Here is a 20,866-nt window from a genome sequence, read left to right as displayed (position 1 = left end):
CTAGATTAGCAGTGAGAAAATAAGCCACTGCCTAAATCAGATAATATATAATATGTATAATTATACATAATCATTTACAATTCTATATAATTATATACGATCTCATATATGCTCATATATAATCAGATGAAATCATTTTTTATCGGGTAGTACAATAATAATAATAAAAAATTCAAAATATGACATATAATTGGTACTGATAAATTTTATTTTTAACCTTAATTATTAATTTTGATTTATTAAAATTTTATAAAGATCCTCATTATTCAAACAGCTTAAAACATCTTGTCTAAGAGTATATGGTAGTAAATTACCAAATAAATGAGATATTATTTTGTCAGCACGAACCAAATACTCCTTACGGTGCTTAGCTTTTAATACACGATAGTAAATAATTCCACCATATAGTTTAAATTTACTACATAATGCATTTTTATCAAAAATAATGTCATCTTTACTGATGAATTTAACATTTCGAGATATTTTATTCACACACGAGTGTAAAATATCATAGAAACTACTTTTTCCAAAATACCATTGTGTCTTCATAAATTCAACTTCATCCAAGCACTTGGAATAAAAATCGTTAAACTGATTACCTTCGACAGCATCTAGATTTTTATCTATCAGATATAAATTAGCAGCTTTTAATTTAATAGTATGTTCGATTAATGTCTGGAAGTTTTCAGTATTTGAGAAAAAATCGATTGCCGTCTTGTCATTTTCGTCAACGACATTAACATCAGCACCAACATCGAGCGCGAGACTAATAACTGCTGATTTAGATGAACGAAAATACCAATTTAATAATGACCCAATCTTATTAATACTGACATCTACATCTGCGCCATTTTCTATCAAATATGGAATCATTTTGTAGTCCGGCACTTTGATAGCTTCAATCAACGCCGTATTATTTCTCAAATTCATATTTACATTGGCACCAGCTTTCACTAACATTTCCGTTATTTCAGGTGTGCAGTTTTTAATACTGTGGATGAGAGCAGAAGAGGTATATAATGGCATGTAATTAATATTGGCACCATTTTTAATCAGTAATTCCACTATTTCTTTACGGTCCCATTCAACAGCGCATATTAATGCCTCTGAATAGTCGCAAGGAATGTTAGCAGCAGTGCAATGATTGACTAAATACTCAGCCAATTGGTAATTGTTATGTTCAACAGCTGATTTTATTGGGTAATATTCATTTAATGATATATGAACATTGGCACCAGCTTCTACTAATATTTTTACTAATTCAAGATCATTATGTTTACAAGCAATATCTAAAGGTGAGCCCTTAAAGCTGTACTGATAGTTCACATCCACGCCATTCTTGATCAATAACTTGATGAATTCTTCGTATTTTCTAGAAGTGGACAATCGTAATGGCCCCGAATCTTCAGTCAGGCCTCGAAATATATATCTTTCAGGTTCATTTTCATAAATAACTTTCTCCATTACTTTTAGCAAAGTGGTCAGAGAAATATAAGCACCTGAATCGATTAATATTTTAACCACGTCTAAATTATTATTTTTAATGGCCGCCAAAATCGTTGCTTGTTCAGGTTTAGCGCCGTTTTTAAGTAATAATTCAATCACTAGTTTATTATTTTCTTCAACGGCTAAAGTTAATGGCGTTTTTTTAAAGTATGAAGTGTCATTAATATCAACTCGATTCTCAATGAAGTTTTTTATTTTTTCGTAATTATTTTGAATAATTGCAATATGAAGTGAGTTATCAATATCGAATGTTTTGGTCGCATCAAAGCCAGCAGCAATTAATATCTCAATCATTTCAACATTCTTCTTATCAAAAGCAATTTCAAGAGGTCCTTTTACGCCCCTATCACTTAGATTTGCATCAGCTCCTTTTCTTATCAATAATTTAACTGTCGGTATATTTTCACATTCAATAGCTCTATTTAAAGCTCTCCTCAAATCTTGAATAGAATAAGCGCCATTATCAATCAAAAACTCAGCAATTTCATAACTAATATGACCAGTAGTTTTTACGAGTAAATTTTTAGAAGAAGAACGATAATGATACATCAATTTTTTCAATAATTCTATCTTGTTTTGCTTAATAGCACTTAACATTGACGCGCGCAGATCCATATCACCTAATAATTTAGGATAATCACTTTCACTCCAAAAACCAGACCTTCTGTCATACTTATTGACATATACTACGAGTCTTTCTAATAACAAGTTGACCATTTCTTTGTTCTTTCTTCTATGAGCTAGTTTTACCAGGCTATAAGCATTGAAATCTTCATCGTAACGTCCTTTTACTTGAAGACAAATAGCGCCTGCGTTTAGTAATTTTTGAGCCAACTCAATGTCGTCAGATTCGACTGCTAAATGAATTGCTTGCTTACGAAATTCTACGATTCTATTCACGTCCACGTTGTGCTGGAGAAGGTAGTCGATTAATTCAGTGTCTTGTTTATTAATCGCGACTTCAAGAATTGGAGGGTCAAAATCGGAGATTCCTGGGTATTGAATATTTACGTCCATCTCACTCGCAAGTATTTTATCTCGCACTTGATCATATCCTAAGCGTTTATTTTTGTTCTGGACTTCAGCCATCGTGTCAATCTGTGGTAGAAAAATTTTTATATAAATTTGGCGTTTTTTTTATTGAGTTACAAAAAAATCGGAAAACCGGCTGACCCTACAGGCCAGCTCAGAAACTTCCCGCTGTTTTCGAGCTAAAAGAGCTCTACCCTCCATACGTTTACTACTGATAGTACTCTTTAACCCTCCGTCCGTTGCTCGGCCCTGATTAAAAAAAGCGATTTAAAAAGATTTGTAATGTTAAATGCCCATAAGAAGAGGGATTCAAAAGTATTCAAGGTATTCAAAAGCATTAAAAAGTATCGAAAATTTTTTATTTCGAATCGTTTTAAATCGCTTTTTTTAATCAGGGGGTCTTACTACCCTTCGTTCGTCGCGCCGCAGCGTTCCGCCGCCATGTATTTAATATTGCGGTGTTGCCAAGTACCATAACTATGATTTTAAAAATTTAAACCACACAAGCTTCCCTATCCAAAAATTCCCATAGAATCCAATCAACTGCGACAAAAACCGCATAGAAACCAATACGTTCTATAAGATTCTATGCGGTTTTTGTCGCAGTTGAGTGGATTCTATGGGAATTTTTGGATAGGGTTACACGACTAAATTTTTTTTTTATTTTTTAATAAAATAAAAATTTTGTATTAAATGAAAATATTAAAGAAAGAGACGAATTAAATGAGCTGGAAATGATTCGCTGGTGGTATCTGGCAACACTGCGCAGAAAATCCTAACAAATTCAACGCCCGAGTTTACTCACGTCAGCGGCAAATTGCCGCGTTTCTCAGGTTTTCTAACGAAAAAAAATTATTTTTTTACTATTAAAAAAATTTTAAAACTAATTCTCATTAATTCATTCGATCTTAAAAAGTACAGTAGAAAAATTGACAAAATTTCAAAAGACTATACGGAAAAAAAATTCTAGTTAAATTTACAATGCTAACATCGTAATTTGTCCTATTAATTATTGTATTGGTGGACTAGACTTTTCACGTCGTAATTTTTACGATGTAGAGTTGGAAATTTCATTTAAGAAATAATACTTCAGACAAATAATACGAAGTCTTAAGCTCTTTAATATAAATTACGATGTAACATCGTAAAATTTGAAGAGAAATTTTAAATAAAAGATTAAAATAATAATCGATCGGCAGTTGGATTCGAACCCGAGTCCTTTCGAGTACGAAGTGTCCGACGCCTTGGACCACTCGGCCACTGAAGGGCCTACACTATATTTTGTTTTTAAGATCCATATAAACGACTTGCGGAGGACCCAGTTACTATTTAAAAAGTACGATGTAACATCGTACTTTTTATAGCTTCCATCGTATTATAACAGAGGCAGCACTGTAATATTTATTTTATTAAAAAGTGAATAGAAATATTAAATGTACGAATAAATATAGTTTTTAAAGTGTAATTTTTATTTATTTTTTTTTACGATGTTAAATTGTAATTTTTGCAGTAATTTTTAATCCTAAAAGTCTTTGTTAAAATTACGATGTTAAATAGTAAAAAATATAATCCACATAATAAATTTTGAAATAAAACATTTAAAAATTGACATTAATAAAAGTCTAGTCCGAGATTACGATGTTAACATCGTAAATTTTGGTAGAATTTTCTTTCCGTGTAGGAAATTTTTCTTGGTTTTTAAATAATCTTTTAATAAAAATTGCGGCGCTGCGCTCCATAGTGCGACGGACGAAGGGTTAATCAATGCGAATTTAAATTGAACTAATAATTTATTCAATAATTTTTAATCTCAGGAATATGGACGAGGTTAAATAAAAGAATTAAATCATTAATTATTTGAACGTTCCGTCAATTATATTTTGACTTCATCAGCACAACTTGATATAAATCCTTTATGTCCAAATATCACATAAGTTAAAATAACAAAACTTGATAGAACTCATCAAGTAACAATAACCTATTTTATTAATATATTATTATGTAAATTTGTGGCAATCAAAGTTGGAGTTAAATATAAACCATTTAAATATAGTGGAAACCGAAACATGTTAATAACCTCAATAAGACAATTTATAGATAAATTGAGAAAAATATAGATTGCCCGAACTGGGAATCGAACCCAGATCAATTCGGTATCGCGCCGAGTGCTCTACCAGTTGAGCTATCCGACACTATACTATATTCCGTTCATAATTTATTTTAAAAATAACTAGATTAGCAGTGGGAAAATAAGCCACTGCCTAAATCAGAGAAAATTATAGAAATTAATTTTTGAAGAGTGGATTCCGATCGATTTTTGTATTAATTTTTTATTATAGTGCTTACCTTAATTTTTGTAATAACAAGATGATTTTATTTCTCCTTTTACTACCCGGCGTTAAATTTAGTACACTCAGTATTTTCAATTAAATTTTATTAAATATAAAAAAAAAAAACTACACGTGGTTTTCGGCTGTGACTAAAAATTTTTTTTTCTTGGTTAGCTAACGGCCCAGGGGTGCCACGTACCAGTATCTGTTATAGTTTGATAATATTTTTAATTTGAAATTTTGTTGAATATGTTTTTCTTTTTCTTTTGCCTTCGATTGTGTTAAATAAATCACTGTGTTTTCGAAACTTTTATTTTCGCTTTGTAACTTATAGCTCAGAACTCTGAGATTAGGGGGTGCGACACTTAATGCTTTAACTTTAAACTTTAACTGATGTAACGTAACCAGTGTATGGAGGGTAGAGGTACCTCTACCCTCCATAAACCAGTGCAAGGTTACTAGAATAGGTTACTATTCTAGTAACCTTGAACCAGTGTGGCCAGAAAAGGGTTGCGAGAAAAAAATTTGGTAAGAAGCACCACCTAGGGTAAAAAGAGCCTACTTGAGCCACAGTCAGACTTTAACGACTTAACCAATCATAGGGCGTGTTCGGCCGAATTAAGTCCTGAGTAAACTTCATAAGATTTTGTATAGTAAAAGCATATTTACTATACCAAATCTTACTGTCCTTAGGGTCCTTAGTAGATTTGCTCAGGATCCTCAGGATTTAGTTCGGCCGAGCACGCCCATATTCTCGGCGCGAAAAATTCAAAACTCATTAATATTTTATCATAATTATTATTATATACCATTGGATTATTTTACCTGTTGATACGTTTTCAAAATAATTAAACTGTGTATTTTTATGTTGAGATTTGGTTTATTTAAATTAATACTGTTCATTGAGACGATTAAATTTTGAAATAAAACATAAAATAGCTCTCATTGGCTTTAATCAGTCATTAATAAAGAACAAATAGTTCGTGATTGTATTTCGAGCGAAATTTAAATCGTAATTTAAAGTCTGGTAGTTATTTACTTGCGAAAGATTTAAATATCTTTATAAATTTACAATGCGAAGTTGAATTTTTTTAATTTTATTTATAAAAAAGTCTAATTTCGTATAATTGATTGAAAATTTCAAATTACTCGTTGATTTCTGTAACAAATAATTAAAAAAAAAAAAAATTTTTTTTTCAATTGATAGAATAAAAATTAAATTGCAAATAAAATACTTGAAATTAATTTACAATAGTCAATTAACATAATAAATATCAACACAAAACACTTGTAAACATTAAATATATTTTATTAAAGATGAATTCGACGTATAATTAGTTATTTAGGGGAAGGGGGGGGGGGGCAAAACGGGCCCCCTAAAATTTTTGATGCCTCGAAATATTAGGGGGCAAATGGGTCCCCCAAAGTTTTTAACATGAAAAGTGTTTGGAGCAGGGAAGGGGCAAAATGGACCACTGAGGCAAAATGGTCCCCTCAAAATTTTTAACATGAAAAGTGTTGGGGAGGGGAGGGGGTAAAATGAGCTGTCTAGACTTTGAAAACCTACGAATATTTTTTAGCCAAACAGGTTCCTAAAATTTTTTTAACAGATATGATTAAAGAATTATGATAAGGGGCAAACTAGGTCACGAGTTCAACAGCATTACTAACTATGATTTTTTTCAAAAACAATTTATTCTATATAATCGAAAATAATTAAAATATAAGCAATCAAGTAATGAAATTAAGTTATTTTTAGGTCCAAATTTTCATTATCAACTCTTTTTTATACTAAACACACAGCAAAAAGTTTCAAAACACAAAACAAGCGACAAACATACATTGAGTTTCGTTGGGGGCCCGTTTTCCCAACTTTTCAGAATTTTTTAATTTTTATAGACACAGCAAATTAACACCAAAAACTCAGCAGAAGGAAAAAAAAGTGAAATAAGCTGAAAAACTCGCATTATAAAAATTTTTTGAGGGGGGCCATTTTGCCCCACATTTTTTAATTTTTTATTTTTAATGGACAGAACAAATTAACGTCAAATACTTGGCTATGGAGTAAAAAAAAGTAATACAAGTAAAAAAAACTGAGGATTTGAAAATTTTTTTCTTAAGGGGCCCATTTAGCCCCCCCCCCCCTTCCCCTACATACTTTTTTATTTTTTAATTCAATTCGTAGGTTTTTTCGCTTATTCATAACTTACCAAATTTTATTGTTTAAGACTGTCCTGAATATTTTTGGTTATGCATAAGTTATATTTTACTGAAATGACAATAATTGAGTTATAAAAAAAATATAAAAACTAATTCAAACTATTAGTTAATAGTCGAAATTCTTGAGCGCTGTTTAAATATTTAAATTTTGGGCTGAAATTTTCAGGATAGTCATGATTTTACAAGTATAAACTATTGCTACCACGGGAAAGAAAAAAATTTAGAAATAAAAATCCGAATTTCGATCATTTTTGATGTTTTCAAAATTCGTGAGTGACCTCTTGAAAATTTTTCATCGAGCTGATTTTTGGAGAGGCTTCTTAAAACATCGTAAATCAACAAATTTTTATGCGAGATCGAAAAAAAAAATAGTCGGTTTTTTTGCGCCACCCTAATATATATACGGATTTTGTATAACAACAATTCTAAAAGTCTGTTCAACTACTGGTCCCATTTTTAGAAGTGTTCAAGTACTTGGTACTTTACCTTATATACAAGACTTTTTGAGGACGCCTTCAAAAAGACGTCGTAAAGTAGTCATTCCGACTCGAATGCTGTCTGGGTAGTCATATATACCCTGATTAAAAATATTCATTGAAAAGTATTGAAAAAGATGAGAATTGAATCCTTTTAAATACTTTCTATACCCAAAGGTTTCCATTTGGATATAAAACTAATACTTTTCAATCCCAAAATAATATAAGAATTTCTAAACTTCCGAGGAATTGGAAAAGATTGAAATGAATTGAAATTTTTAATCTTTCTGAATACTTTTCAATACCAAAAAAGTTTCGAATTTTAGAGTCACGTATGGGATTGAAAAGAATTCAAATGAATTGAAATTTTTGAATCTTTTTAAATCCTTCTCATTACCAAAATAGTCCGATATTTCGGATCGAGTGTAAGATTGAAACGAATTCAAATGAATTGACATTTTTGAATCTTTCTGAATCCTTCTTAATACCAATACAATTCCATATTGGAAGGTATTGAAATGATGAAAGATTTAATTCTTCTTAACACTTTTGAATTCCATTTTAACAATTACAAGGAAAGAAAATTATGGGAAGTTTTGCTATGCATTATGGGAATGGTTTCCATAATGGTATGGGAATAGTACCTATACTATTATAGGGATCGTTCCTATAATTTATGGGAATGGTTCCCATAATAGTATGAGAATAGTTCCCATACCATTATGGGAACCATTCCCATAATGGTATGGGAACAGATCCTATACCAATATGGGAACCATTCCCATAATATTGTAACGAATGCGAAACTGATCTTTTTAAATATTTGAATAGCTAGAAAACAAATGCCTTCTTCTCTTGTTTTATAGATGCGCGACTAAAGTCAGTCAGTCATATATTGACAACTAAACAGCAAACATTGTATCAATAAACTATATCTTGGATTTCCTTTCTTTTGCTGCTGTTAATTGTGGTGTTGTTATTTCTAATATAAGTGTGTTATTATTGTAGTGTATAAGTGATATTAATTTATAAGATACCAATCACTATAATATTATGGGAGCTATTCCCATTATGTTATGGGAACCACTCCAATAATATCATAAAATTTTTTTTTTTGCAAAACAGTGTAGAAATTTCCCGAATAATATGGAGAGATCCAAATGAAGCTTCTTCGACGCTAAATTTGTTAAAAAAAATTTTTTTGTTAAAAATTTTAATATTTTTGCTAAATATGGATTTTTTTTTCAATGTTTGAATTTTTGTTTCTATACTTAATCAAATTTCTGTGTATTGTAAAAGTGATTGCCACACTTTTCTTTAAATTAATTTTTTCATGATAGTATGGGAACCATTCCCATAATATTATAGGAATGGTTCTTATAATAGTATGGGAACTATTCCCATAATATTATGGGAATGATTCCCATAATGGTATAGTAACCATTCCTATACCATTATGGGAATAATTCCCATAATGGTATAGGAATAGTTCCTATATATTATAGGAATGATTCCCATAATATTATAGAAAGTATTCCTATAAATTATAGGAACCATTCCTATAATTAGAGGAACCATTCCCATAACGTTATGGGTATCATTCCCATAATTATGGGAACTATTCCTATAATTATGGGAAACATTCCTATAATTATAGGAACTGCTCCCATAATTTATGGTTGTAATTCCTATGATGATATAGCAAAAAATTTCACAAAATTATGGGAACAGTTTCCATAATTTTCTTTCCGTGTAGAAAGTATTCAAATGCTCAAAATTTCAATTCCATTCAATACTTTCCAAAACCTCCGTGGGATTGAAGAGAATTGAAATAATTTTCAATCCTTTTCAATGAATATTTTTAATCAGTGTAATCAGATAAAATCATTTTTCATCAGGTAATACGCAAAAATTACTATCTGTCGTAATTTATGTAAATAAAATTAACAAAATAGTTAATAATTACACAGTAGCTAATTATCATGTACTTGTTAATTTGTCGATGATAGATAAAAAAATATCAATTGATTTGTGACATTTGCAAAGTCGCGCATTCAAATTTAAAATGTCGACCCTCCAATCGTGCGATTAGTCGATCAGGTAAAATCGAAAAAAATATCGATTATAAACTCGAACGATATTAAATTAAAATTATCTCTTGGAAAAAAATAAATAATAATATACTTTCTTACATATTTATTGACAGATGTCTATTTATTTACTAGTAATTAATTCAATTATATTTATATTTACTTACAATTGAGTGTAAAGTCTTGCTTATGATTCAATCTCATTAAATTATTTACTAAATATATACTTTGTGATATTCCAAAAAATTTTTGGAGGTTAGTTTTCTGTCATTTTTTGTTTTACAATTATTTTTATTAGTAAATGTACCAGATATGAGACAATTTATAAATTTTAAATAAATAAATAAATTAACTAAAATAAAAAGTTTAAAAAAATGTGCGTAGTAATTTTTCAAATGATACTGAAGTCAGCTGACGTCTAATAATTTCTGGATTTGTTTTTCAAAACGATAATTTATAAAAAAAAATATTTGCGAAAATTGCATCTACAGATTTTTTAATTTTCTACAAGTTTTTTTCAATTTTTTTTTTTTGTCTAATTTGCTGAAAAAAAAATCCAAAAATTTTTAATTGTCTGTTAACTTAAGGATCATATTTTTAAATTCTATAAATATGTATTTTTAAATTTAATTCTCTATACTTACATTTTATTTAAATATTCAAAAATTTAAATAATTGTCAGTTACATTTACACTCGATTATTTTTATCAGTAATAAAAAACTGATATTTTATTTTTGTTAAACAAACAAATAATTTTACTTTTTTTTTGCAGATAATTGAAAAAAATATTACTGTTTAAATCATCAAATTTATTATGAATAATTAAAAGGTATCTTATATTTAAATTTTTACATATGAAATTTCATGAGTATGAATTGCAGCATATATGAGACAAATTATAAATTGTAAATAAATGGATTAATTAATAATTACGAGCAACCTGCAGTCACTACGTGACTGCCCAAATATTATTAGTAAATTTATAAAATACGCAGAAAAAAAGGATTTCTTGCCGCAATAAAATTTTAATTTGCACCAAGAAATTTTATGCATTATCAATTAAATTCAAAAATTGTCTTGGAGAGAAAAGATTTTTTTGGTCAAGAAATAATTCCTTGCACCGAGTAATTTTTTCTAGTTCTAAATAAATTTTTGTTTTCAATTCACGATGCAAAAAATTTATTGGGGTAAGTAAAAATTTTCTTTAGGCGAGTAAAGATTTTTTGTGTCAATGAATTCTTTTTTTTTCTATCCACACTTTTTTGGCTTTGAGAAGCTTCCTAAAACCAAAAGGGAGTAGAAAAATCTGTCAATTTGGAATAAGTGACGCGATATAAATAATATAGCGATATATTCAGTGACATTCAGTCATATTTAGTGACAGAATAATTAAAGTATTAATTTATTTAAAGAAAATAAATACGATCGTCTTTTTTCCCGCGTAATTTAAATGTAATTCGAATGATATAGATAAATTTATTTATCTCAATACTTGGGAATTAAAAAGAGTTTAAATTATGAAAAGGCACAAATTCAAGTCAAGATCTATCTAATAATACCAATTTCAATAACATTGACTATTTCTATCATGTAGATATGGCGGGAACGAAATTTTCCTTATTCTCTTAATAATATAGATAATGAAATTTAAAAAAACGCGCCTACTGATTTCTCATTGATCTAAATACTCATCTTTTAATTTTTTATTATACTTATATTTATTTATGTACTCAAAAATTTAAAAAATTGCCAATCGTCAAGTATATTTACTAGGGTGGTCATTAAAAATTAAATTTTCTCAGGCGCCCCATAAAAGCTTCTTTTTAGTGAAAAAATACGTGGGGAATTTAGTTTTTTCTTTTTAAGTAAAAAGAACCCGTGCCGCAGGAGGATCAAAGTTTATTTTTTGATACAATCGCGGTTTTTTTTTAAATATCTCTTTAAATGAAAAAATCAAAGGAACAATTTTGTAGGAAATTAAATCCTTGACAAAAAAGGTCATGACAATTTTTTTTATAAAATGCGTATTTATGAAGATTAGGGTGAGCCAAAAAAACCAACCTATCGAATTTACGTACTAAAAAGGACCTATATATCGAGAAAAAAATTCTCCCATTGGGAAAAATTTTTATCTCAATTTTAAAAGGTGTCGGTAGTCATTTGAAATTTCCCATTTAAACAATATGCAAAAAAATTTTTTTTTATTAAAAATATTATAACTTTTGAACCGTGTGAGATAAAAATTCGGCTTTAGAATATTCTTGTATGGCATTAAATTTCTTTAAAAAAAGTCCTGAGAGTCGAATTTGTAAACTTGATATTTCGTATACTAACAGGCCATCAAAGTCTAGAGTAAACAGAATCATACAAATTTAAGACTTTATTATAAAAAATATCAATACTACGAGAAAATTTGTTCTACATGTAGTGCAATAAAATCACCAACAATATCCACGTTGTAACAAATAATATTTTGTTATCGATCACAATAAAAGAAAAGTATTTTGAAAATCCAAATAAAGCCTTAAATTTGTATGATTCTGTTTACTCTAGACTTTGATGGCCTGTTAGTATACGAAATATCAAGTTTACAAATTCAACTCCCAGGACTTTTTTTAAAGAAATTTAATGCCATACAAGAATATTCTAGAGCCGAATTTTTATCTCACTCGGTTCAAAAGTTATAATATTTTTAATCAAAAAAAATTTTTTTGCATGTTATTTAAATAGGAAATTTCAAATGGCTACCGACACCTTTTAAAATCGAGCTAAAAATTTTGCCGAATGGGAGAATGTTTTTCTCGATATATAGGTCCTTTTTAAGACGTAAATTCGATTGGTTGGTTTTTTTGGCTCACTCTAATGGAGATATTTTGAAAAAACTTGATTTAGATCTTATCGTTTGAGAATTTTAAGGATAACCCATGTTAAAAATAACGTTTTTTCTTAAATATAGACAATTTCATAACTTGTAACATGTCACTAATGCTTGTTATAGTTTCTATATACTTAGAAAAATGTTATTTTCAAAATTTGTACTCCTTACAACGCTCAGTTCATAAGATCTAAGTAAAGTTTTTTTAAAATATCTTCATAAATACGCATTTTATAAAAAAAATGAACACGACCTTTTTTGTCAAGAATTTAATTTCCTACAAAATTGTTCCTTTGATTTTTTCCTTTAATCTGCATATTTCATGAGATATTTCAAAAAAACCGCGATTGTATAAAAAAATGAACTTTTATCGTTCTAAGGCACGTGTTCTTTTTACTTAAAACGAAAAAACCCGATTCCCGACGTATTTTTTCACTAAAAAGAAGCTTTTTATGGGGCGCTTGAGAAAATTTAATTATTAACGACCACCCTAATATTTACATTCATTAATTTTAATAAAACAAATATTTATAAGTAACAAAATATTTTTTGAGATGAAAAAAATCAAATCGAAATTCTATTTACTGAGAAAAATAATTCGCAATTAAAAGTAAAAATTACTTGATTTATTTGTTTTTGTTATTCAGAGAATGACATGAGTGTGAATTAGGGTGTGTCATTTTAAGGCTATATTTTTTTTTTACTGTTATACCAGAAAATCTGGTAGTATATAGATAATAAAAAATTATGCCGCTGGGCTGAAGGGTTTAAGTCCAATAGCGGCTTAGCTCATCAAAAAATTCGATTTCCCATTTAAATAACACGGGAAATTTTTTTTTTAACTTTGAGTATTTTTCACTCGTGAATAAATCAATAGATCGAATTGACTAATACATATTTTTGTAGGAAATTGAACGCTCTACAAAAAAGGTTTCTTACCATTTTTCGATCAATCGATCTGTTCTAAAGTTATTAGAGCTCGAAGTCAAATTATAGTAAATTTCTAGATCTTTTTACTTTTCCGACAAAACTATCAGACTTATCACAAAATGTTGTAGGGTCTTTTTTATTGAAAATTTTATTCTCTACAAATTATTATCAGTAAAGTTTTTTCAAATTCCGCATTGTTTTCTAGTTATTTTCATTTCTATGTCGAGCTCTTGAAATCGATCAGAACACTACTTTTTTAAGAGCTTAAAATTAAAATTAAAATAACTAGAAAACAATGCGAAATTTGAAAAAACTTTACTGATAATAATTTGTAGAAAATAAAATTTTCTACAAAAAAGATCCTATGATATTTTGTGATAAGTCTGATAGTTTTGCCGGAAAAGTGGAAAGATATCGAAATTTACTATGACTTGACTTCGAGCTCTAATAACTTTAGAACAGATCGATTGATCGAAAAATGATAAGAAACCTTTTTTGTAGAGCGTTCAATTTCCTACAAAAGTATGCATTAGTCAATTCGATCTATTGATTTATTCACGAGTTAAAAATACTCAAAGTTAAAAAAAAAAAGTTCCCGTGTTATTTAAATAAGAAATCGAATTTTTTGATGAGCTAAGCCGCTATTGGACTTAAACCCTTTTTCCCAGCGGCATAATTTTTTATTTTTTCTATATGCCACCAGATTTTCTGGTATAACAGTAAAAAAAAAATATAGCCTTAAAATGACACACCCTAGTGTGAATGTAACTGACAAGTGTCAATTTTTTAAATTTTTAAACAAATAAATAAAATCCAAGTAGAATAAAAAATTAAAAAATGCGTATTTAGATCAATGAAAAATTACTACGTGCACTTTTTTAAATTTCAATATTTTAGTTTTTTTATTTATTGAAAATTTATAAATTATCATCACTCAGTTATTATTATCTTTTTTTTTCATGTATCTGAAGATCGAAACGTTTTCCGCGCAACGAAAATGAAAAAATTCATGTAATTTGACTACTTACGGGGTAGTTCAGGGGATCGGGGGTGACCTAAAATTTTCAGCTGACATACCAGCATCTATGTGCGAAACATTTCACAAATCTACTCACCCAGTAGATTTTTTACTTTCCGGTTTTTTTTTGTTGGGCGAAAAACGTTCCGATCTTCAGGTGCATTTTTTTTCTTCTTTTTTCATAAATTTTAATTTTTCTGTTTCAGATAATTAACAAAAATTACCCGGCAGTTTATTCAGAGCAGAGTAAAATTTATTTGTCAAAAAAAAATAAACACAATAATGACTCATAGAGTATTTTTTTACGATCATATCTGTCGAGACGTAATAGACAATCAAATTTTAAAAAAAAACCTCGACATCAATGCCACTGGGATCTATCACGGTCGCAAAGACTTTACTCTCCTGCATGCCGCTGTTGCAAACAGCGACGACAAATTAGTTAAATATGTACTGACTAAAAACATAAATATAAACGCGACGACGAGTTACAACGAAACTGCTCTTCACATCGCAGCAGAAAGGAATAATTTGGATATCGTCGATCAACTGATTGCCCACGGCGCTGATATTTCCGCGGTAGCCAATTACGGATTGAAGCAAGACTGGACCCCACTGCACTGCGCAATTCGTTACAGGAACGAAAATATCGTACAGTTTTTGCTGAACAGAGGCGCGAAATTTAAAGTAAGCGATTGCGAATGCGCGCTTCATTTTTCAGTTAAATTGGGAATTTTGAATATCATCGAATTATTGTTCAAACATTACGACGTTCGCTTGCCGTGTATCTGTCAAGATCTCAATGATCCGTCACTACTTTATCTCGCTGTCCAGCATGACCACGAAGAAGTCGTCAAGTTTTTGATAAAAAAGTACAATAATGTCCGCAGGATGATAAAAAGTAATGAATTAATTCTTCATTTAGCCGTCAGGAATAATTATTACCAAGTAGTCAAAGAACTTTTGCACGGAAACGTTGACGTAAATATTTCTGACAGCAAGAAAAATCACACGGCGCTCGATGTCGTTGAAACGACGGCCATTTCCAATATTTTAAAAAGACATTTAATTAAATTAAAAGTTATAAATTATCACGTAAGTGAAGATAATTTTAAAAAAATTAAAACTTACGGTGAGAAATTTTCAAAATATCGCAATGAGTGTGAAGAAGAATTGAAAATTATAAAGCGAGAAAAAATAAATGACAGTAATGTGTCATTTTATGATATTTTGAATAAAAGTATTCATCAGATCGCAATATTTATGACGAACAAACAAATAAGAGAGATAGTTTCTGACACTGATGATATAGATTCAAAATACCCGATTTATGGACCGATTATTGTCTATCGATTGCGCGAGGGCTTGATAAGGAAAAATTTGATCGACAAAATACAAGACTTTATTTTTAATACTTTCTCGGAATTGCCGAATACTTTTGTGAGAAATATTTTTAGTTATTTAAGTCATGATGATATAGAAAAATTGTCTGTATTGTGTACAGAAAATTCGATAAATTAATTTTATATGTGATCCTTTTATGGAATTAAATAAATTATAATTTCGATGTTAAATAAAATTAAATGTTGATTAAATTTGGATGGACGTACACAGAAAAAAATAAATTTTGGCGCAAGAAATATTTTGCATTTGGAATAGAAGACCAAAATTTTCTTGGGTCTAGAAAAAATTTATTGGGACAATCAAACATTTTTAGCGCCAAGAAATTTTTTTTCCGTGTAGATAAACGTTGACGTCAATTAACACCGAGGATATTTTTAGAAAATTGTGTTTTGAGATATTAAGAGTATCCCTAATTAAGAAAAATGTTTCAGGGATTGAAAAGTATTTGACAGTATTAAAAAAAATTGAGTAAAGTAAAGGGCCGAGTTTCTGAAACTTTTAAAGTGACAGCTGAGGATATTCTATGATAACTAATATAAAAAATTAGGGCTGTACATCTAAACCGGCTTAACCGGTTAAAAAAGTTAACCAGATTAATTAGCTGGTTAGCTGGTCAGCTTAGCTAATTTAACCGGTTAACTTAATTAGCTTGGCTAAGTAGCCAAAGGCTTAACCGGTTAACTTAAATTAGCTAGGCTAATTAGCTGAGGGTTTAACCGGTTAAATGGTTAATTTTTTTTTTTCATCTATTCGCTACTTTATCTTAGAAAATGTATAGGAAATATCATATTTCTTTAATTTTAGACCGAAAATGCTATAACAAAAAAATTATACAATTAGTTCAAAAAAAATTCTCTACAATTTTTCGAATTATTTAATTAAAAATAAATCGCGTTACTAATGCCAAAAAGGCGTATCCCAAAATATACGCCCTTTTGGTTCTGTAGAACCAAAAAGGCGTATTAAAAAATCTTTTTTTTCGGATAAACTTGGAAATGTTACAACAAAATATATCTAAAAAAAAACGAAAATAAAATTTTTTTTGACATACGCCCTTTTGGCTTTAAAACAAAAAAATTTGAAAGCCAAAAGGGCGTATCATTTTTGTTCTTTTCAATTATTATTGATTCTTAGCGAAAAAAAATGAAGAGAACAGTAAAACAGATGACTTTACAACTCAATCAATTGGAAAAAATATTAAATTAAATGAAAAAAACATTTCCAAGTTGATCAGAAAAAAAAGGTTTTTTTTAAACGCCCTTTTGGTTCTGCAGAGCCAAAAGGGTGTATATTAGGGTGGCCCAAAAAAACCGACTATTTTTGTTTTTCGAGTCTCTTATGAAAATTTGTTGGTTTAAGATGTTTTATGAGGCCACTCCAAAAATCAGCTCGATTAAAAATTTTCAAGAGGACGCTCACGAATTTTGAAAATATCAAAAATGATCGAAATTCGTATTTTTTGGTTCTAAATTTCTTCTTTCTCGTGGCAGCTATAGTTTATATTTATGAAATCATGACTGCACTGAAAATTTCAGCCCAAAATTCAAATATTTAAACGGCGCTCAAGAATTTTGAATATTAACTGATAATATGTAACTAATACTTTGACTTAGTTTTTGTATTTTTTTATAACTCAATTACTGTCATTTCACTTAAATATAACTTTTGCATAACCGAAAATATACAGGACAGTCTTAAACAATAAAATTGGGTAAGTTTTGAATAAGCAAAAAAACCTAAAAATTGAATTAGAAAATAAAAAAGTATGTCAATAACTTATTATTTATATATCTCGAGTTGTATTTTTATTCATTATGATACAAATTGATAGTGAAAAAATTGAGAAGCATTATTATTAATATTCAAGGGTCGCTCGAAAGCATCCAAGAGACAGTACTCGGAAACATTAAAAATTCTTGAGCGACGTTTAAATATTTTAATTTTGAGCTGAAATTTGCAGGGTAGTCATGATTTCATAAATATAAACTATAGCTGCCACGAGAAAGAAGAAATTTAGAACAAAAAAATACGAATTTCGATCATTTTTTATGTCTTCAAAATTCGTGAGCGACCTCTTGAAAATTTTTTATCGAGCTGATTTTTGGAGAGGCTTCTTAAAACATCTTGAATCAACAAATTTTCATAAGAGACTCGAAAAAAAAAAATAGTCGGTTTTTTTGGGCCACCCTAGTGTATATTTTGAGATACACCCGTTCGGCATCAGTAACGCGATTTATTTTTAATTAAATAATTCGAAAAATTGTAGAGAATTTTTTTTGAACTAATAGTATAATTTTTTTGTTATAGCTTTTTCGGTCTAAAATTAAAGAAATATGATATTTCCTATACATTTTCTAAGATAAAGTAGCGAATAGATGAAAAAAAAAAATTAACCATTTAACCGGTTAAACCCTCAGCTAATTAGCCTAGCTAATTTAAGTTAACCGGTTAAGCCTTTGGCTACTTAGCCAAGCTAATTAAGTTAACCGGTTAAATTAGCTAAGCTGACCAGCTAACCAGCTAATTAACCTGGTTAACTTTTTTAACCGGTTAAGCCGGCTTAGATGTGCAGCCCTAATAAAAATGAATTTAAATAAATAGTATCTTATATAATAAACAAGCTAAGAATTTTAAGATAAGATCATAAGTGCAAAATAATTATTTGAAGCTAATTACCCGGGTCAAAAAATTAAATCAGTTTTGAAATGAATGATATATTCAAATAATTTTTCTTCAATTTAAGTAACCGTATTAAAATTTTATTAATTATTTAAAAAAACATTAAAACCTTAACTGATAAAAGGACAACATAGTCGCAATTTTGTTGAGATACAGAATTTAAAACAAATTATATACAACTGTTCAAAATTTACTATAAACTTGACTTCAAACTTGAACAACTTTTGAGCAGATGGATTTATCAAAAAATCATGTCCTTTTTTGTAGAGTGTTAAATTTCCTACAAAAATGTATCCTAGGATTATTCGTACAATAAGCCATTACCGAGGTATAAAATTCTGAACTTGAAAAATTTTTATTCCCATGTTATTTAAATGGGAAATATAAAATCGCAATCAGGGAGTACTTAATATTAATTTTAAGGGCTCAAATTTTAACTGGCGTTATCTTTTATCCTACTGAAACTTTTGAGTGTGTCCTTGAAAAAAAAAAATAGTCGATTTTTTTGAATCGGTCTAGTAAACTACCTTCCAGTTTATGGTAAATATATTCCAAAAACAGAATTAATGAAAAAAAAAGTTGGTTATACTGTTTGTCTATGAAATTTTCTATCTGTAAACATATTAACTACTACCTAATGAAATATATGATTAATTAATTTGATGATTGGTGAAAAATTTTTTTACTAGATGTATGATCTGTAGAATCAAAATTTTTCCAATATTTGGAATCTAAATTATTCAATAATAACTAATAGTTGATAAGAACTATTAGGGGAGTGTGGGGTCGGTCACCTAAGAAATAAGCCTTCAAAATTTTTCGAATTATCCTCATTAGATTATAAAACGGACGTTATCTTATTCTATGGAATCTAGAGAACCAGACACATACTTAAAAATGAAAGTATAAAAGTAAATAGAAATATTTGATGAATTAAAAAAATGGTAAGTTTTGACAGGGTCGCCCCGGTCATTTGGCGGGTCATCCCGGTCACTGTTAATTTCAAATAAAAAATTAAGAATCTAAAATCGTATTGCTGAAATTTCATCAAATTAAAATTTTATTTGGTCAACTGAAACTTAAGAAGTAAAGAAAAAAATATAAAATTAATAATTAACAACATTTCACTTTTTTTTCCGTTTTCCGGACTCGCTTATGAGGCATCTATAATTTATTTATTTGTTCATTAATATTGTAACAAAATTGTTACGATGTTGTAGAAGAAAATGCCCCTGATGAACAAAAAAATTTTTAGCTTAAATTTTAAAGAAGCTTACTTTAATTAATTAATTGCTTATTAAATAAGATATCGGTTAATATTTTTATTAAACAAACACACGAATTGTCAGTCGAAAAAACAAGTGAATGAATTGACCGTTGTGACCCCATAACTTTGATCGGTACGACCCCAACTAATTTTTGAGAAAATAAACTGAATTTAAAAAAAAAGGATTGAAAATTATACTTTTATAAAAATTAAAATGGATTAAGAAATGTCTGTAGATTATATGCATATCAATTATAAACTCTTTTCTTCTTGTAAAATATATAAAAAAAACCTTATGATAATGTCCTTGATTTTTAGACCAAAAGTCGATCAATTTTTTATTTATTAATTATTATTAGTAAGTAATTAATTTTTAACGTTAGGGCTCATTAATTACCTCTAATTCAAAGAGAGTATAAAATTAAATTGAATTCAAAATCTATTATATGATAGACTTTTCAAAATTTGGGTGACCGGGGTGACCCCGGCTCCCCTATTTACTAATAAATTTTCTTCTTAATAAAAATCACTAATTTTTCAAAAAATGAAAGATAAATTGATTAGCTGCAATAAATTATTTTTCAAAATTTTAATTTTTTAATTTTCTCAAAATAAACATTGAGATTTTTTTTATTTAAATTTTCAATTTAATTCAAATTATTTGTTTTACATTAAAAAAAAAATGCGGGATTTTAATTTGAATCAAAAACTTTTTACTTGAATCAGAACAAAAATATAAACAAATGATTTCACTTGAGGTTCGCAATGATTTAAAATTAACTTTCAAAAAAATTTCAAATTCCCGCCAAAATAAAAGTAAGTCTGCGCACGTTCCCAAAGTCATTGTTACTAGATCTTCAAGATAAAAAGCAATAAATCATTAAAAAAGTTAATGATAATCACAATAATGAATTTAATTTAAAACTTTTAACTTAACAATTAATTACTAATTACATTTTTGTATAATTATTAAATAAATAATTATAATATTTTCCCGGTAAAAATGAGTAAAGCTCTAAGTTACTAGACAGTTATCCA

The 20,866-nt window shown here is 28.6% G+C and overlaps 2 protein-coding genes across 4 annotated transcripts; one reads left to right on the top strand and one right to left on the bottom strand.

Annotated features, from left to right (window-relative positions):
- Window positions 1–147: 147 nt before the first annotated feature.
- On the bottom strand, window positions 148–9,947 carry LOC130673210 (putative ankyrin repeat protein RF_0381). 2 transcript variants are annotated; one of them, XM_057478164.1, is made up of 2 exons: window positions 9,822–9,947; window positions 148–2,604 (listed from the first exon to the last, which is right to left on the bottom strand). In XM_057478164.1, the coding sequence occupies exon 2, from the start codon at window positions 2,593–2,595 to the stop codon at window positions 226–228; it is 2,370 nt and encodes a 789-aa protein (XP_057334147.1). In that variant the 5' UTR covers window positions 2,596–2,604; window positions 9,822–9,947; the 3' UTR covers window positions 148–225. The 2 variants fall into 2 exon arrangements, with proteins under 2 accessions (XP_057334147.1, XP_057334146.1); XM_057478163.1 differs by lacking the exon at window positions 9,822–9,947 and adding an exon at window positions 4,885–5,291.
- Window positions 9,806–20,124, top strand: LOC130673211 (serine/threonine-protein kinase TNNI3K-like). 2 transcript variants are annotated; one of them, XM_057478165.1, is made up of 3 exons: window positions 9,806–9,909; window positions 10,428–10,484; window positions 14,685–20,124. In XM_057478165.1, the coding sequence occupies exon 3, from the start codon at window positions 14,761–14,763 to the stop codon at window positions 15,997–15,999; it is 1,239 nt and encodes a 412-aa protein (XP_057334148.1). In that variant the 5' UTR covers window positions 9,806–9,909; window positions 10,428–10,484; window positions 14,685–14,760; the 3' UTR covers window positions 16,000–20,124. The 2 variants fall into 2 exon arrangements, with proteins under 2 accessions (XP_057334148.1, XP_057334150.1); XM_057478167.1 differs by lacking the exon at window positions 9,806–9,909 and adding an exon at window positions 10,015–10,030.
- The last annotated feature ends 742 nt before the right edge of the window (window positions 20,125–20,866 follow it).

Source organism: Microplitis mediator, chromosome 8, assembly GCF_029852145.1.
Source record: "Microplitis mediator isolate UGA2020A chromosome 8, iyMicMedi2.1, whole genome shotgun sequence".
NCBI classification, from domain to species: domain Eukaryota; kingdom Metazoa; phylum Arthropoda; class Insecta; order Hymenoptera; family Braconidae; genus Microplitis; species Microplitis mediator.
Note: the sequence above shows the minus strand (reverse complement) of the source record. Positions and strands in the feature narration are given on the sequence as shown.

Excerpts from the sequence above, each read along its gene's own strand:
- LOC130673210 (XM_057478164.1), bottom strand. The coding sequence starts at position 2,595 with ATGGCTGAAGTCCAGAACAAAAATAAACGCTTAGGATATGATCAAGTG.
- LOC130673211 (XM_057478165.1), top strand. The coding sequence starts at position 14,761 with ATGACTCATAGAGTATTTTTTTACGATCATATCTGTCGAGACGTAATA.